At 45.9% G+C, this 15,817-nt stretch overlaps 1 protein-coding gene across 1 annotated transcript in view; it reads right to left on the bottom strand.

The window, feature by feature from the left end:
• The window catches only part of LOC122932886 (ribonuclease inhibitor-like), a 140,057-nt gene that overhangs the window by 66,737 nt on the left and 57,503 nt on the right, over positions 1-15,817 (bottom strand). Inside the window, exon 3 of the mRNA XM_044287545.1 lies at positions 9,913-10,083. Coding sequence (XP_044143480.1) covers positions 9,913-10,083 — 171 coding nt within the window. The remainder of the gene's footprint in view (positions 1-9,912; positions 10,084-15,817) is intronic.

The following is a 15,817-nucleotide window of genomic DNA, read 5'->3' as shown; positions in this document are numbered from 1 at the left end:
GCTGTATGATATGTCCATGTCCTAGAAATCCAGAACCCTGAGGAGTGTCCTCACTTTATGGCATGTCATAAATCAGTGATGATGGCAGCACATGAATGTACAATAGTCATAAAGCTGGAGGAACTTGTGTCAGCGTCATCAGCTGCTGAGAGCTCTCCTTCTTCCATCATCTGTGGCCCTCAGTCTGTGGCCCCTGTGTCCTCTATTCTCCTTCTTCCACCATCTATTGAGGTCCCTGTGGCCTCCATTTTCCTTCCTCCGCTATATATTTTGGTCTTTGTGGCCTTCCTTCTCCTTGCTCCATCATCTATTGTGGTCCCTGTGGCCTCCTTTCTCCTTCCTTTACCATCTGTTGGGGTCCCTGTGGCCTCCATTCTCCTTCCTTTACCATCTGTTGGGGTCCCTGTGGCCTCCATTCTCCTTCCTCCATCATCTATTGTGGCCTTCAGTCTGTGGCCCCATTGTCCTTCCTCCATCTATTGTGGCCCTCAGTCTGTGACCCCATTGTCCTTCCTCCATCTATTGTGGCCCAAAGTTTGTGGTCCCTGTGGCCTCCAATCTCCTTCGACCACCATGTATTGTGGCCTCCATTCTCCTTTCTCCATCATCTTTTGTGGCCCTCGGTCTCCTTCCTCCACCATGTATTGTGGCCCTCAGTCTCCTTCCTCCACCATCTATTGTGGCCCTCAGTCTCCTTCCTCCATCTATTGTGGCCCTCGGTCTCCTTCCTCCAGCATCTATTGTGGCCCTCAGTCTCCTTCCTCCACCATCTATTGTGGCCCTCAGTCTCCTTCCTCCACCATCTATTGTGGCCCCTGTGGCCCCCATTCCCCCCCTCACATTACTACAGGACACATGTGGCCCTCGCTCAGTCAGTTATTTGGGGGATGGATTATTAGGAGACATTACACTACATTCAGGGTTTCTCTGGATTCCGCTGGTATTGATTATTACTTATTGATAACGAGCAGTAATCGTCTCCATTCTGAGTAAATTACAGCCGGGGTCATCAGTAATAATACCGCCATACAGCTGTAATGTAGCACAGGCAGAGATGAGCGCTCTATGGCGGTAAGGGCTCATGTACATATTACAGCTCTGTATAACCTGGGAGTTGCTCAGACCCATAATCCGCCCCATAGAAGCAGATGTGTCCTTCCTGTCCCTCCAGATGTCTCTCAGGACATATGACACCTCCTCCATGTGGAGGCACAATGCAGGTTCTGATGAGGTCAGTCCGGGAACACTTACCTGTGTGTTATCCGGGGAGGGGGTCACTGCTCCCATTATGTGTTATACAGCGGGGGCAGGTATTACTGATAGCGCTGCTCTTCTCAGACATGAAGGACATTACTGATTGTGTTTTCATCAACTGATGTGTTAAAGTGATCATCAGAACCTTTATGTTATCATATAGGGGTCTGCTGAAGAATGTAAAGGGGTCATCCAGGAACTGGATATTGATGTCCCCAGGACACGTCATTAATATGAGTTCTGTGTGGGTCCGACTCCTGGCACCTCCCAGCTGTACTCACCGGAGCTCAGGAGAGCGCTGCCACCTCCTCACAGCTCACCAAGTACAGAGCAGTACAGTGTATAGTGGATGTGTTTGGTATTACAGAGCAGGACAGTGTATAGTGGATGTGTTTGGTATTACAGAGCAGTACAGTGTATAGCGGATGTGTTTGTTATTACAGAGCAGTACAGTATATAGCGGATGTGTTTGGTATTACAGAGCAGTACAGTGTATAGCGGATGTGTTTGGTATTACAGAGCAGTACAGTGTATAGAGGATGTGTTTGGTATTACAGAGCAGTACAGTGTATAGCGGATGTGTTTGTTATTACAGAGCAGTACAGTGTATAGCGGATGTGTTTGGTATTACAGAGCAGTACAGTGTATAGCGGATGTGTTTGGTATTACAGAGCAGTACAGTGTATAGAGGATGTGTTTGGTATTACAGAGCAGTACAGTGTATAGCAGATGTGTTTGTTATTACAGAGCAGTACAGTGTATAGCGGATGTGTTTGGTATTACAGAGCAGTACAGTGTATAGCGGATGTGTTTGGTATTACAGTGCAGTACAGTGTACAGCTGATGTGTTTGGTATTACAGAGCAGTGCAGTGTATAGTGGATGTGTTTGGTATTACAGAGCAGTACAGTGTATAGTGGATGTGTTTAGTATTACAGAGCAGTACAGTATATAGCGGATGTGTTTGGTATTACAGAGCAGTACAGTGTATAGCGGATGTGTTTGGTATTACAGAGCAGTGCAGTGTATAGCGGATGTGTTTGGTATTACAGAGCAGTACAGTATATAGCGGATGTGTTTGGTATTACAGAGCAGTACAGTGTATAGCGGATGTGTTTGGTATTACAGAGCAGTACAGTGTATAGCGGATGTGTTTGGTGGTACAGAGCAGTACAGTGTATAGTGGATGAGTTTGGTATTACAGAGCAGGACAGTGTATAGTGGATGTGTTTGGCATTACACAGCAGTACAGTGTATAGTGGATGTGTTTGTTATTACAGAGCAGTACAGTGTATAGCGGATGTGTTTGTTATTACAGAGCAGTACAGTGTATAGCGGATGTGTTTGGTATTACAGAGCAGGACAGTGTATAGTGGATGTGTTTGGCATTACACAGCAGTACAGTGTATAGTGGATGTGTTTGTTATTACAGAGCAGTACAGTGTATAGCGGATGTGTTTGTTATTACAGAGCAGTACAGTGTATAGCGGATGTGTTTGGTATTACAGAGCAGTACAGTGTATAGCGGATGTGTTTGGTATTACAGAGCAGTACAGTGTATAGAGGATGTGTTTGGTATTACAGAGCAGTACAGTGTATAGCGGATGTGTTTGTTATTACAGAGCAGTACAGTGTATAGCGGATGTGTTTGGTATTACAGAGCAGTACAGTGTATAGCGGATGTGTTTGGTATTACAGAGCAGTACAGTGTATAGAGGATGTGTTTGGTATTACAGAGCAGTACAGTGTATAGCAGATGTGTTTGTTATTACAGAGCAGTACAGTGTATAGCGGATGTGTTTGGTATTACAGAGCAGTACAGTGTATAGCGGATGTGTTTGGTATTACAGTGCAGTACAGTGTACAGCTGATGTGTTTGGTATTACAGAGCAGTGCAGTGTATAGTGGATGTGTTTGGTATTACAGAGCAGTACAGTGTATAGTGGATGTGTTTAGTATTACAGAGCAGTACAGTATATAGCGGATGTGTTTGGTATTACAGAGCAGTACAGTGTATAGCGGATGTGTTTGGTATTACAGAGCAGTGCAGTGTATAGCGGATGTGTTTGGTATTACAGAGCAGTACAGTGTATAGCGGATGTGTTTGGTATTACAGAGCAGTACAGTGTATAGCGGATGTGTTTGGTATTATAGAGCAGTACAGTGTATAGCGGATGTGTTTGGTGGTACAGAGCAGTACAGTGTATAGTGGATGAGTTTGGTATTACAGAGCAGTAGAGAGTATAGTGGATGTGTTTGGTATTACAGACCAGGAGAGTGTATAACGGATATGTTTGGTATTACAGAGCAGTACAGTGTATAGCGGATGTGTTTGGTAGTACAGAGCAGTACAGTGTATAGTGGATGTGTTTGGTATTACAGAGCAATAGAGAGTATAGCGGATGTGTTTGGTATTACAGACCAGTACAGTGTATAATGGATGTGTTTGGTATTACAGAGCAGTACAGTGTATAGCGGATGTGTTTGGTATTACAGAGCAGTGCAGTGTATAGTGGATGTGTTTGGTATTACAGAGCAGTACAGTGTATAGTGGATGTGTTTAGTATTACAGAGCAGTACAGTATATAGCGGATGTGTTTGGTATTACAGTGCAGTACAGTGTACAGCTGATGTGTTTGGTATTACAGAGCAGTGCAGTGTATAGCGGATGTGTTTGGTATTACAGAGCAGTGCAGTGTATAGCGGATGTGTTTGGTATTACAGAGCAGTACAGTATATAGCGGATGTGTTTGGTATTACAGAGCAGTACAGTGTATAGCGGATGTGTTTGGTATTACAGAGCAGTACAGTGTATAGCGGATGTGTTTGGTGGTACAGAGCAGTACAGTGTATAGTGGATGAGTTTGGTATTACAGAGCAGTAGAGAGTATAGTGGATGTGTTTGGTATTACAGACCAGGAGAGTGTATAACGGATATGTTTGGTATTACAGAGCAGTACAGTGTATAGCGGATGTGTTTGGTAGTACAGAGCAGTACAGTGTATAGTGGATGTGTTTGGTATTACAGAGCAATAGAGAGTATAGCGGATGTGTTTGGTATTACAGACCAGTACAGTGTATAATGGATGTGTTTGGTATTACAGAGCAGTACAGTGTATAGCGGATGTGTTTGGTATTACAGAGCAGTACAGTGTATAGAGGATGTGTTTGGTATTACAGAGCAGTACAGTGTATAGAAGATGTGTTTGGTATTACAGAGCAGTACAGTGTATAGCGGATGTGTTTGGTATTACAGACCAGTACAGTGTATAATGGATATGTTTGGTATTACAGAGCAGTACAGTGTATAGAGGATGTGTTTGGTATTACAGAACAGTACAGTGTATAAAAGATGTGTTTGGTATTACAGAGAAGTACAGTGTATAGTGGATGTGTTTGTATTACAGAGCAGTACAGTGTATAGTGGATGTGTTTGGTATTACAGAGCAGTACAGTGTATAGCGGATGTGTTTGGTATTACAGAGCAGTACAGTGTATAGAGGATGTGTTTGGTATTACAGAGCAGTACAGTGTATAGCGGATGTGTTTGGTATTACAGAACAGTACAGTGTATAGCGGATGTGTTTGGTATTACAGAGCAGTACAGTGTATAGTGGATGTGTTTGGTATTACAGAGCAGTACAGTGTATAGCGGATGTGTTTGGTATTACAAAGCAGTACAGTATATAGAAGATGTGTTTGGTATTCCAGAGCAGTACAGTGTATAGCGGATGTGTTTGGTTATACAGTGCAGTACAGTGTATAGAGGATGTGTTTGGTATTACAGAGCAGTACAGTGTATAGTGGATGAGTTTGGTATTACAGATCAGTACAGTGTATAGCGGATGTGTTTGGTATTACAGTGCAGTACAGTGTATAAAAGATGTGTTTGGTATTACAGAGAAGTACAGTGTATAGTGGATGTGTTTGTATTACAGAGCAGTACAGTGTATAGTGGATGTGTTTGGTATTACAGAGCAGTACAGTGTATAGCGGATGTGTTTGGTATTACAGAGCAGTACAGTGTATAGAGGATGTGTTTGGTATTACAGAGCAGTACAGTGTATAGCGGATGTGTTTGGTATTACAGAACAGTACAGTGTATAGCGGATGTGTTTGGTATTACAGAGCAGTACAGTGTATAGTGGATGTGTTTGGTATTACAGAGCAGTACAGTGTATAGCGGATGTGTTTGGTATTACAAAGCAGTACAGTATATAAAAGATGTGTTTGGTATTCCAGAGCAGTACAGTGTATAGCGGATGTGTTTGGTTATACAGTGCAGTACAGTGTATAGAGGATGTGTTTGGTATTACAGAGCAGTACAGTGTATAGTGGATGTGTTTGGTATTACAGATCAGTACAGTGTATAGCGGATGTGTTTGGTATTACAGTGCAGTACAGTGTATAGAAGATGTGTTTGGTATTACAGAGCAGTACAGTGTATAGTGGATGTGTTTGGTATTATAGAGCAGTACAGTGTATAGTGGATGTGTTTGGTATTACAGAGCAGTACAGTGTATAGTGGATGTTTGGTATTACAGAGCAGTACAGTGTAGAGCGGATGTGATTGGTATTACAGAGCAGTACAGTGTATAGTGGATGTGTTTGGTATTACAGAGCAGAACAGTGTATAGCGGATGTGTTTGGTATTACAGAGCAGTACAGTGTATAGTGGATGTGTTTGTATTACAGAGCAGTACAGTGTATAGAGGATGTGTTTGGTATTACAGAGCAGTACAGTGTATAGTGGATGTGTTTGTATTACAGAGCAGTACAGTGTATAGAGGATGTGTATGGTATTACAGTGGGTGGGGGAGGGGATGGGCGGGCAGACCCATCCTATTTACCATTTTCTGTGCCTGTTTCAGTCGCTCAGTAGCGGTCTTACATTTAGGACTTGCGATGGATGCCCCGAAGTTAAGGAGAGGCCGGCACGTATTCCTAACTTCGACGGATTTACAGCCAGTTTACGGCTTTATTAATGTTAATAACAGAACCCAGGATTAGGGATTATTCTGGATTACAGTGGTACTATACATGAAAAATTGAAGTCCTTTGTGCACATATTTGATCATACGAAGTGTCGGGCCCATCTACCGGCGTCACGGTGGCTTCTGCAGATAGGTACCTAACACTAACAGAACTGCCTCTCCTGGGCCTGACCTAAGCCTGTTAGGGTGAGCTGCCGGCATGCTAGCCTTATGGATGTGCACCTGTGACTTTGGATGTTATAGTCTATATTTTCTTGTAGGGCTTTATTGAGAAAGACGTGTAAAACGCCGGTCTTAATAAATTGGCGCCTAAGTGCTCACCCAGCGCCGCTGCCTCTTTAAGCACCTGATAGGCAGGGTGTCGGGGGCCCCCACCTGTCAGATATTGTCCCTGAGGACAGGCCATCAATATCAAAGTCCCAGAGAACACATTTACAATGCAGTTACTTTTCAGCAGTTCTCTCCTATGACCGGGACCACATCACTGAAAATCAGACTTACCGTATTTGACAATTTATAAGACGCCCTTTTAGTAAGAAAATTTTTTGCTACAAGTGTCTTATAAACAGCAGTCAGGGAGATCCAGCACGGCCAGACCCTGACTGCTTCATTAGTGATCAGGCAGAGCGCACATACAGATCTGCCTGATCAGTGAGAGAGCCGGCAGGCAGGAGAACCATCCGTTCAGTGCATGGGGGAGGAAGGTCCTACACTGTACGGAAGGGAGATGAAGACTACAGCTTAAGGACCTTTGATGATGTCATCAATAGGAGGAGCTAGAGCAGGAAGACTGTATAGCCGACACTGGTGTAGGGAGATGTGAGTTTTCAGTAAAGATGCTAAGTGTATATGTGTAGCAGAGCTGTATGTGTGTAACAGAACTGTATATGTGTAGTAGATCTGTATGTGTGTAACAGAACTGTATATGTGTAGTAGAGCTGTATGCGTGTATAGCAGAGCTGTATGTGTGTAACAAAACTGTATAGGTGTAGCAGAGCTGTATATTTTTATAGCAGAGCTCTATGTGTGTACGCTAGTGCTGTCTGTGAATAGCAGAGTTGTATGTGTGTATAGCAGTGCTGTGTGTGTACCAGAACTGTGTGTGTGTCGCACACAAATACTTAAAAATAACCCCAGCAGGAGAAGCAGCGTGGCCGGACCCCACAGAGCAGTGACAGGAGACACATTTATTTGGAGGTACATTAATGAGGGGACCACATGCACCATCGCTGGTTGTTACACCTGAAGTCCTGGACCGCGACGCCTCCACTTCACTAAACCACATTCCCTTCATAGAGGATCTAGAAAATACGTTTTCTTATTTTCCGTTGTCTAAACCTTGGGTGCGTCTTATAAAGGGAAAATCCCGTATATGACATATAATACTATATATTGTGTAGATGATAATACCGCCATACTGTGGTCACATGACTCGCTGCTCATGTAATACTAATAGATGGATGTGTCCACCCTCGTGTGAAGGTCTCCGTTTCTCATTATATCAATATCAGGAAATGTCAGGAAAACCCTCGGCAGCCGCAGGTCACCTGACAGCCACTAGGTGGCGCACACAGACTCATGTAGCAGGAGATATCATCTCACTGAGAGCCCTGTCACCTGTCTGAGCCGTATATTATACCTGTACTACAATATAAAGTACCGCCACATACTGCACTCGTCATGCCACATCACAGTGTGGCACATCAGAAGCTTTAACCCCTTCAGGACCAGTCTAATAGAGGAAATGCTGGGGCACTAATAGTGATACAGATGGAGAGAAGCATTCTCTACTGGAGCCCGATATGTGATGATGTCACGTGTGGTTATAGACGTGTCACAAGGTAGGTTGTGATGTGCGGCTTTATACTGTGACACGTGGCAGGCGGACAGCGCGCAGAATGCTGCTGAAGCCTCCAGCTTTACATGCCGATACATACGAGGTGAGATCACAGGCGGCCACAAACTGCAATCTGCAGCGCCCCCCAGAGGCCGCGGTCACACACAGCTTTTACTGGTGATTTCTGAGATTTGGTGATTTTTGCAGAAAAGGTCTATGGAAAGTATCAGACAGAAGAGTTTTATTCCTGGAGTTTTTCTAATTCTGTGTTTTTTCTGCCTCTTTTCAGCAGCGCGGCGTGCTGGAGATCTGGCGGTTTTACCTCTTTCACTATAGAGGAAAAACATTTCACAGACGTCCAGAAAGAAACGCGGCTGAAAACAGACAAAATCTGTTCTGTCACCTGCTGATGTCGCTGCGGTTTTTTTAGTGACTACTTATAAAACATGTAAAACATTTCTGAAGTGCGGCTGAGTTCTGACCCCGTACGGGCTGATTAACACGCCAGTGATCTGTCCGTGTCCTCCGTGGACCGCTCACGTGTCCATAGATTTCCCTGTGTTTCCTCATATACCCTTGTCTGTCCGCACCCCGCGGGTCAGTGCAGGAACGGAGACATACAGAACTCCGTATAGTCGCCATATAAACCGCAGGCGCCATAGTGTTCTGTCTGTTCTCATCCACTGCATAGAAAGTGCATTACAGTTACTATTACAGTTACAAGAGAAAAAAACTAAAAAATCTTTAAAAAATACAAATTCTAATCTCCCCCTTTCCCAATTTTACATCTAAAATAAAGAATAAAAAAGAAACATATTTGGTGTCGCCGCATCCGAAAATGTCCAAACTATTAAAATGAAAATAATAAGAAAATAAAAAGATCAAAAAGTTATTTGTGACCCAAAATGGCAGCAATAAAAACTACAGCTCGCCCGGCAAAAAACAGCCTCCGCCCTGTAGATGGAGATAGAAAGCGGCCATGGGGTCAGGATACGGCCGGGAAGGACATTCCGATTTATCAAAGGTTTTTATTACTGTAAAGATAGTAAAAAATAATAGAAACCATATAAATGTGGTATTGCTGTAATTGTACCGATCCTCAGGATAGGGTCGTCATGTCAGTTTTGGCGCACCGGCAACACAGTGAAAAAACAACACAAAAAATTGAGGAATTGTAGCCCCAAAAAGAATGTTTTCCGGTGTTTTCAGTACAAGTTCTGGTAAATTAAATGGAGCCATTAAACCTCCATCTTGCGCCTCATGCACACGACCGTAGTCTCAGTCTGCAGCCGATCTGCCGATCTGATGTAGACCCATTAATCTCATCGGGGCCACAAGACGTGCGGACATTACACCGTGTGCCCCCCACACCCTGAAGTCTGTCCTGTGGTCTCGAAAAACATATAACGTCCTATTCTTCTCCATTTCGAGGACAGGAATAGAACTTTTCTCTAGACGGACCGCAAAATACAGCAGCGCATGAAGCCCTCAGACGGCAACGTGAACGGAAAAGTAAAAACGTTATGGTTCTTAGAAGTCGGGGAAAAAGGTAAAATCTCAGTGATGTGGAGAGAAGATGATAAATCTGCTGCAGATGACGCTTCTATACAGACTGTGCCGACATCAGGGGCGCAGGTAAGGGGGGCGGTGGCCGCTGACACCACTAGACCTGGGGCATTAGTCAGACATTAGTAGACGTCACATATCAAGGAGCGGTCAGCAGTTTATCTCATAGACATAACAATGGTGCGGAGCATAAAATAGAATAAGCTCCATGTATAACGTGTGCCCCACATGTCTCCGTCCTGTACACATCTCTTATACTCACTGTAATGTCTCTATCCTGCAGGCCGGACTGGACAGAGCCGCCATCAAGTCACTGAAGTGAGGACCAGACAGACGGTTAGCAGACAGGTCCAGTGTCTTCAGGGACTGGTTATTCCTTATTACAGATGCCAACTGGATGCAGGAAGTATCTCGTAGACCATTACCGCCCAATCTGTAAGAATAAGAAGATGAGATGTGGGTGAGGCGTCCACAGAGCGTCAGTATAAAGTCTGTAGATTGTGACTGTGGAGAGAAAATGTCCCCGGCTGTTAGTAAAATCCATAAATGTCATCACTAGAAGCCGCCTCTTGTGTGTGGTGGATGTCAGGAATGGCGGCAGCTGTATGATATGTCCATGTCCTAGAAATCCAGAACCCTGAGGAGTGTCCTCACTTTATGGCATGTCATAAATCAGTGATGATGGCAGCACATGAATGTACAATAGTCCTAAAGCTGGAGGAACTTGTGTCAGCGTCATCAGCTGCTGAGAGCTCTCCTTCCTCCGTCATCTGTGGCCCTCAGTCTGTGGCCCCCATTGTCCTTCCTCCATCTATTGTGGTCCCTGTGGCCACCAGTCTCCTTCCTCTGTCATCTATTGTGACCCCTCGGTCTCCTTCCTCCACCATCTATTGTGGCCCCCGTTCTCACCCTCACATTACTACAGGACACATGTGGCCCCCGCTCAGTCAGTTATTTGGGGGATGGATTATTAGCAGACATTACACTACATTCAGGGTTTCTCTGGATTCTGCTGGTATTGATTATTACTTATTGATAACGAGCAGTAATCGTCTCCATTCTGAGTAAATTACAGCCGGGGTCATCAGTAATAATACCGCCATACAGCTGTAATGTAGCACAGGCAGAGATGAGCGCTCTATGGCGGTAAGGGCTCATGTACATATTACAGCTCTGTATAACCTGGGAGTTGCTCAGACCCATAATCCGCCCCATAGAAGCAGATGTGTCCTTCCTGTCCCTCCAGATGTCTCTCAGGACATATGACACCTCCTCCATGTGAAGGCACAATGCAGGTTCTGATGAGGTCAGTCCGGGAACACTTACCTGTGTGTTATCCGGGGAGGGGGTCACTGCTCCCATTATGTGTTATACAGCGGGGGCAGGTATTACTGATAGCGCTGCTCTTCTCAGACATGAAGGACATTACTGATTGTGTTTTCATCAACTGATGTGTTAAAGGGATCATCAGAACCTTTATGTTATCATATAGGGGTCTGCTGAAGAATGTAAAGGGGTTACCCAGGAACTGGATATTGATGTCCCCAGGACACGTCATTAATATGAGATCTGTGGGGGTCCGACTCCTGGCACCTCCCAGCTGTACTCACCGGAGCTCAGGAGAGCGCTGCCACCTCCTCACAGCTCACCAAGTACAGAGCAGTACAGTGTATAGCGGATGTGTTTAGTATTACAGAGCAGTACAGTGTATAGCGGATGTGTTTGGTATAACAGAGCAGTACAGTGTATAGCAGAAGTGTTTGGTATTACAGAGCAGTACAGTGTATAAAGGATGTGTTTGGTATTACAGAGCAGTATAGTGTATAGTGGATGTGTTTGGTATTACAGAACAGAACAGTGTATAGTGGATGTGTTTGGTATTACAGAGCAGTACAGTGTATAGAGGATGTGTTTGGTATTACAGAGCAGTACAGTGTATAGTGGATGTGTTTGGTATTACAGAACAGAACAGTGTATAGTGGATGTGTTTGGTATTACAGAGCAGTACAGTGTATAGAGGATGTGTTTGGTATTACAGAGCAGTACAGTGTATAGGGGATGTGTTTGGTATTACAGTGCAGTACAGTGTATAGTGGATGTGTTTGGTATTACAGAGCAGTACAGTGTATAGTGGATGTGTTTGGTATTACAGTGCAGTACAGTGTATAGTGGATGTGTTTGGTATTACAGAGCAGTACAGTGTATAGTGGATGTGTTTGGTATTACAGAGCAGTACAGTGTATACTGGATGTGTTTAGTATTACAGAGCAGTACAGTGTATAGTGGATGTGTATGGTATTACAGAGCAGTACAGTGTATAGTGGATGTGTATGGTATTACAGAGCAGTACAGTGTATAGGGGATGTGTTTGGTATTACAGAGCAGTACAGTGTATAGTGGATGTGTTTAGTATTACAGAGCAGTACAGTGTATAGTGGATGTGTTTGGTATTACAGAGCAGTACAGTGTATAGTGGATGTGTTTAGTATTACAGAGCAGTACAGTGTATAGTGGATGTGTTTGGTATTACAGAGCAGTACAGTGTATAGTGGATGTGTTTGGTATTACACAGCAGTACAGTGTATAGTGGATGTGTATGGTATTACAGTGGGTGGGGGAGGGGATGGGCCGGCAGACCCGTCCTATTTACCATTTTCTATGCCTGTTTCAGTGGCTCAGTAGCGGTCTTACACTTAGCACTGGCGATGGATGCCCAGAAGTTAAGGAGAAGTCGGCACGTATTCATACCTTTGACGGATTTACAGCCAGTTTACGGCTTTATTAATGCTAATAATAGAACCCAGGATTAGGGATTATTCTGGATTACAGTGGTACTATACATGAAAAATGGAAGTTCTTTGTGCACATATTTGATCATACGTGTGTCGGGCCCATCTACCGGCGTCAAGGTGTCTTCTGCAGATAGGTACCTAACACTAACAGAACTGCCTCTCCTGGGCCTGACCTAAGCCTGTTAGGGTGATCTGCCGGCATGCTAGCCTTATGGATGTGCACCTGTGACTTTGGATGTTATAGTCTAGATTTTCTTGTAGAGCTTTAAGAACGGCGTTGACAATTTATAAGACGCCCTTTTACTAAGAAAAAATCTTGCTAAAAGTGTCTTATAAACAGCAGTCAGGGAGATCCAGCACGGCCAGACCCTGACTGCTTCATCAGTGATCAGGCAGAGCGCACATACAGATCTGCCTGATCAGTGAGAGAGCCGGCAGGCAGGAGAACCATCCGTTCAGTGCATGGGGGAGGAAGGTCCTACACTGTACTGAAAGGAGATGAAGACTACAGCTTAAGGACCTTTGATGATTGTGGCGGAAACCGCCTCGCCACTGGGCATTGGAGAGGACTGGCTACCCGCCTCCTACCTGCTGACTATGGCCCCTGGTAAATTTGTACGTTTGAATGCAATTTGGGCATGTGGTATTTTATATTGCTGCTACTGGCCCTTTAAGGACCATCCGTGGACGTGTGACTTTTGGGAACAATGGCCTTTGAGACTGTGTAGCAGATTGCATTCGGGCTGTCTTGAATATTGTGTATGTTGTTATGGGTTCGGTTGGATTGTATTGCGATGTATTGTGGGCTGTGTGTATCTTGCTGTGATGTTAAAGGCATTGCTGTTCTGTGCCTCTTCTCCTCCCCCTTTTCCTGTCCCTCCTCCATCTCCCATCAGCCCTTGCTATTGTCGGGCCCCACCCTTCCTTGTACCATAGACCTCCATGTGCCCTATTGTATGCAAATGAGGCTGTTGGGGGGGGGTGTTTAAAGTAGGTGTGCTATGTCTAAATAAAGTGAGTTACTGTTTTTACCCTCAAGGTGAAGTGTCGTCTCATTCTTGGGGGAGGATTTATTGCATGCTGTCCCAGTTTGACTGCTAGGAGTGTAAACCTATTCGTATGGTTTTCCTATTCAACTGTCTACAGCATTCCTATGCTTGAAGAGGATTTCTATGCTGCTTCGGTTCGGTGATTGTGGTGTCTGCCAGAGTGCTTGGAAACCTCAGGAAAACGCTAGGATCATCCGTCAATGGAGGTACTCAGTCAGGGTGCCAGGTGATCCGTTACATTGGTGGCAGCAGTGGGATGGCGTCCTGGTGTGAGAGGAACAACACCCTGGAGACACAGGAATTATTATGGAGCGGCATAGAACCAGCGAGTCCCTGGACAACGCTCGAGGTAGGAAATGAATTTAACCGGAGGTTACAGAACCTCTTGGCACCACTGGTCAAGCCAATAGGAGAGGCAACCAGGTTGGACTGCAGAGAGAGCGCCCGACAAGAGATGTGGGAAGAAACCCTAGAAGGTGTCCAGCGTTGGCGAGGTGAGCGTCTTCCCAGCAAGGAGCAGCGGTTACAGGCCAGAGTGGCCCTACGGATACCTATGCTGGGAGAACAGGCCCAGGAGGAATTGGTGATGCAACTTAATTCACTGGCATGGAGGGAACTGGGTCTCGATGATGCATACCAAGCGCTACGTTGGTACACGGTTCAGCGGGTTCCCGGAATGGCCAAATTTGACAAACCCGAGGGCAAGGATTATAATGGCCCTGGCTTATTATGGGGGACCTTTGCAGAACCGGAATTTGGGAGTGCAGCAGAGTCACGGCTTTGGGACATATTTGACTACAGAGAGGCCATGCTGGATCTCCCTATGGCCGAGGACCTAAGGCCAGACCTGATTGAACTAGCTGTCCAAGAATGGGAACTGGAGCAGGATTACCAGCACCTGTTCAGCTCCAGTCAGTCACCCTATACCCTGCAAGTACCACCAGAGCAGTGGGAGATGGAACAGTATTATGCGGACTTATATAATCAAGTGACACCGCCTGTCTCTAACCTGATGGGGCTTATGGACTGTACACCATTGGGAGCGGTGAGTTTCGTTCCCCCTCCCCAACAACTAAGCCCGTCATCAGGAGACTTGCATTCGGTACCTCCTACTCCCCAACCAGCTCCAGAAATGAGGGACCTTATCGACTGGTCCTGGGAAGACCCACAGATGGCAGGTGGAGATGAGACTGCGGTCTCTCTACCGGCCCTACAGGGATGCTGGGCAGTTGGCCCAGATCCCCAGCGGCAGAATATTCCACCGGGAGGGGAGAGTCTCGTTCCCCCTCCCCAGCGGCAGCCTAGCCCACCAAGGGGAGACAGTAAGCCCCACAACAGTGCAGATGGGACCGTAGTCTCTGCACCTACACCACTGGGCATAGGGACAGTCTGTCCTGGTCCCCAACAGCAAGACAAAGTTTTGGAAGGGGAGACAGTCGCTTTTCCTCTACAACAAGAGAGGGTGTCGCAGGGAGAGGAGCCTGTTACCCCCTCTCCCCACTGGCAGTCTACGGTTCAGGGAGAGGAGCCTGTTACCCCCTCTCCCCAGCGGCTGAAAGTGTGTAAGGGAGAGGAGTTTGTTACCCCCTCTCCCCAGCGGCTGAAAGTGTGTAAGGGAGAGGAGTTTGTTACCCCCTCTCCCCAGCGGCAGCCTAGCACACCAAGGGGAGACAGTAAGCCCCACAACAGTGCAGATGGGACCGTAGTCTCTGTACCTGCACCACTGGAGATATGGACAGTCTTTCCTGGTCCACAACAACAGGACAATGTATTGGAAGGAGAGGCAGTCTGTTTTCCCCTACAACAAGGGAGGGTGTTGCAGAGAGAGGAGCCTGTTACCCCTTCCCCCCAGCAACAGCTTTGTTCCACCAGGGGAGAGGGCACCCTGGTTACCTTCCCCCCAAGCCATGGATCTACAACTGGGCACAAGTGGCAGGGGGCCATAGGGACAACTACACCCTTTGAGAAAAGCCGGCTGACTATCAGAGCCCCAGACCGACGGGAGGTCTGGAGTCTGGATAGTCTCAATGGGAAAGGGGAGAAATGTGGCGGAACCCGCCTCGCCACTGGGCATTGGAGAGGTCTGGCTACCCGCCTCCTACCTGCAGACTATGGCCCCTGGTAAATTTGTATGTTTGAATGCAATTTGGGCATGTGGTATTTTATATTGCTGCTACTGGCCCTTTAAGGACCATCCGTGGACATGTGACTTTTGGGAACAATGGCCTTTGAGACTGTGTAGCAGATTGCATTCGGGCTGTCTTGAATATTGTGTATGTTGTTATGGGTTCGGTTGGATTGTATTGCGATGTATTGTGGGCTGTGT

The sequence above is a fragment of the Bufo gargarizans genome, chromosome 3 (genome assembly GCF_014858855.1).
Source record: "Bufo gargarizans isolate SCDJY-AF-19 chromosome 3, ASM1485885v1, whole genome shotgun sequence".
Lineage (NCBI taxonomy): Eukaryota > Metazoa > Chordata > Amphibia > Anura > Bufonidae > Bufo > Bufo gargarizans.
The sequence above is the reverse complement of the archived record's forward strand: the minus strand, read 5'-3'. Positions and strand labels throughout refer to the sequence as shown.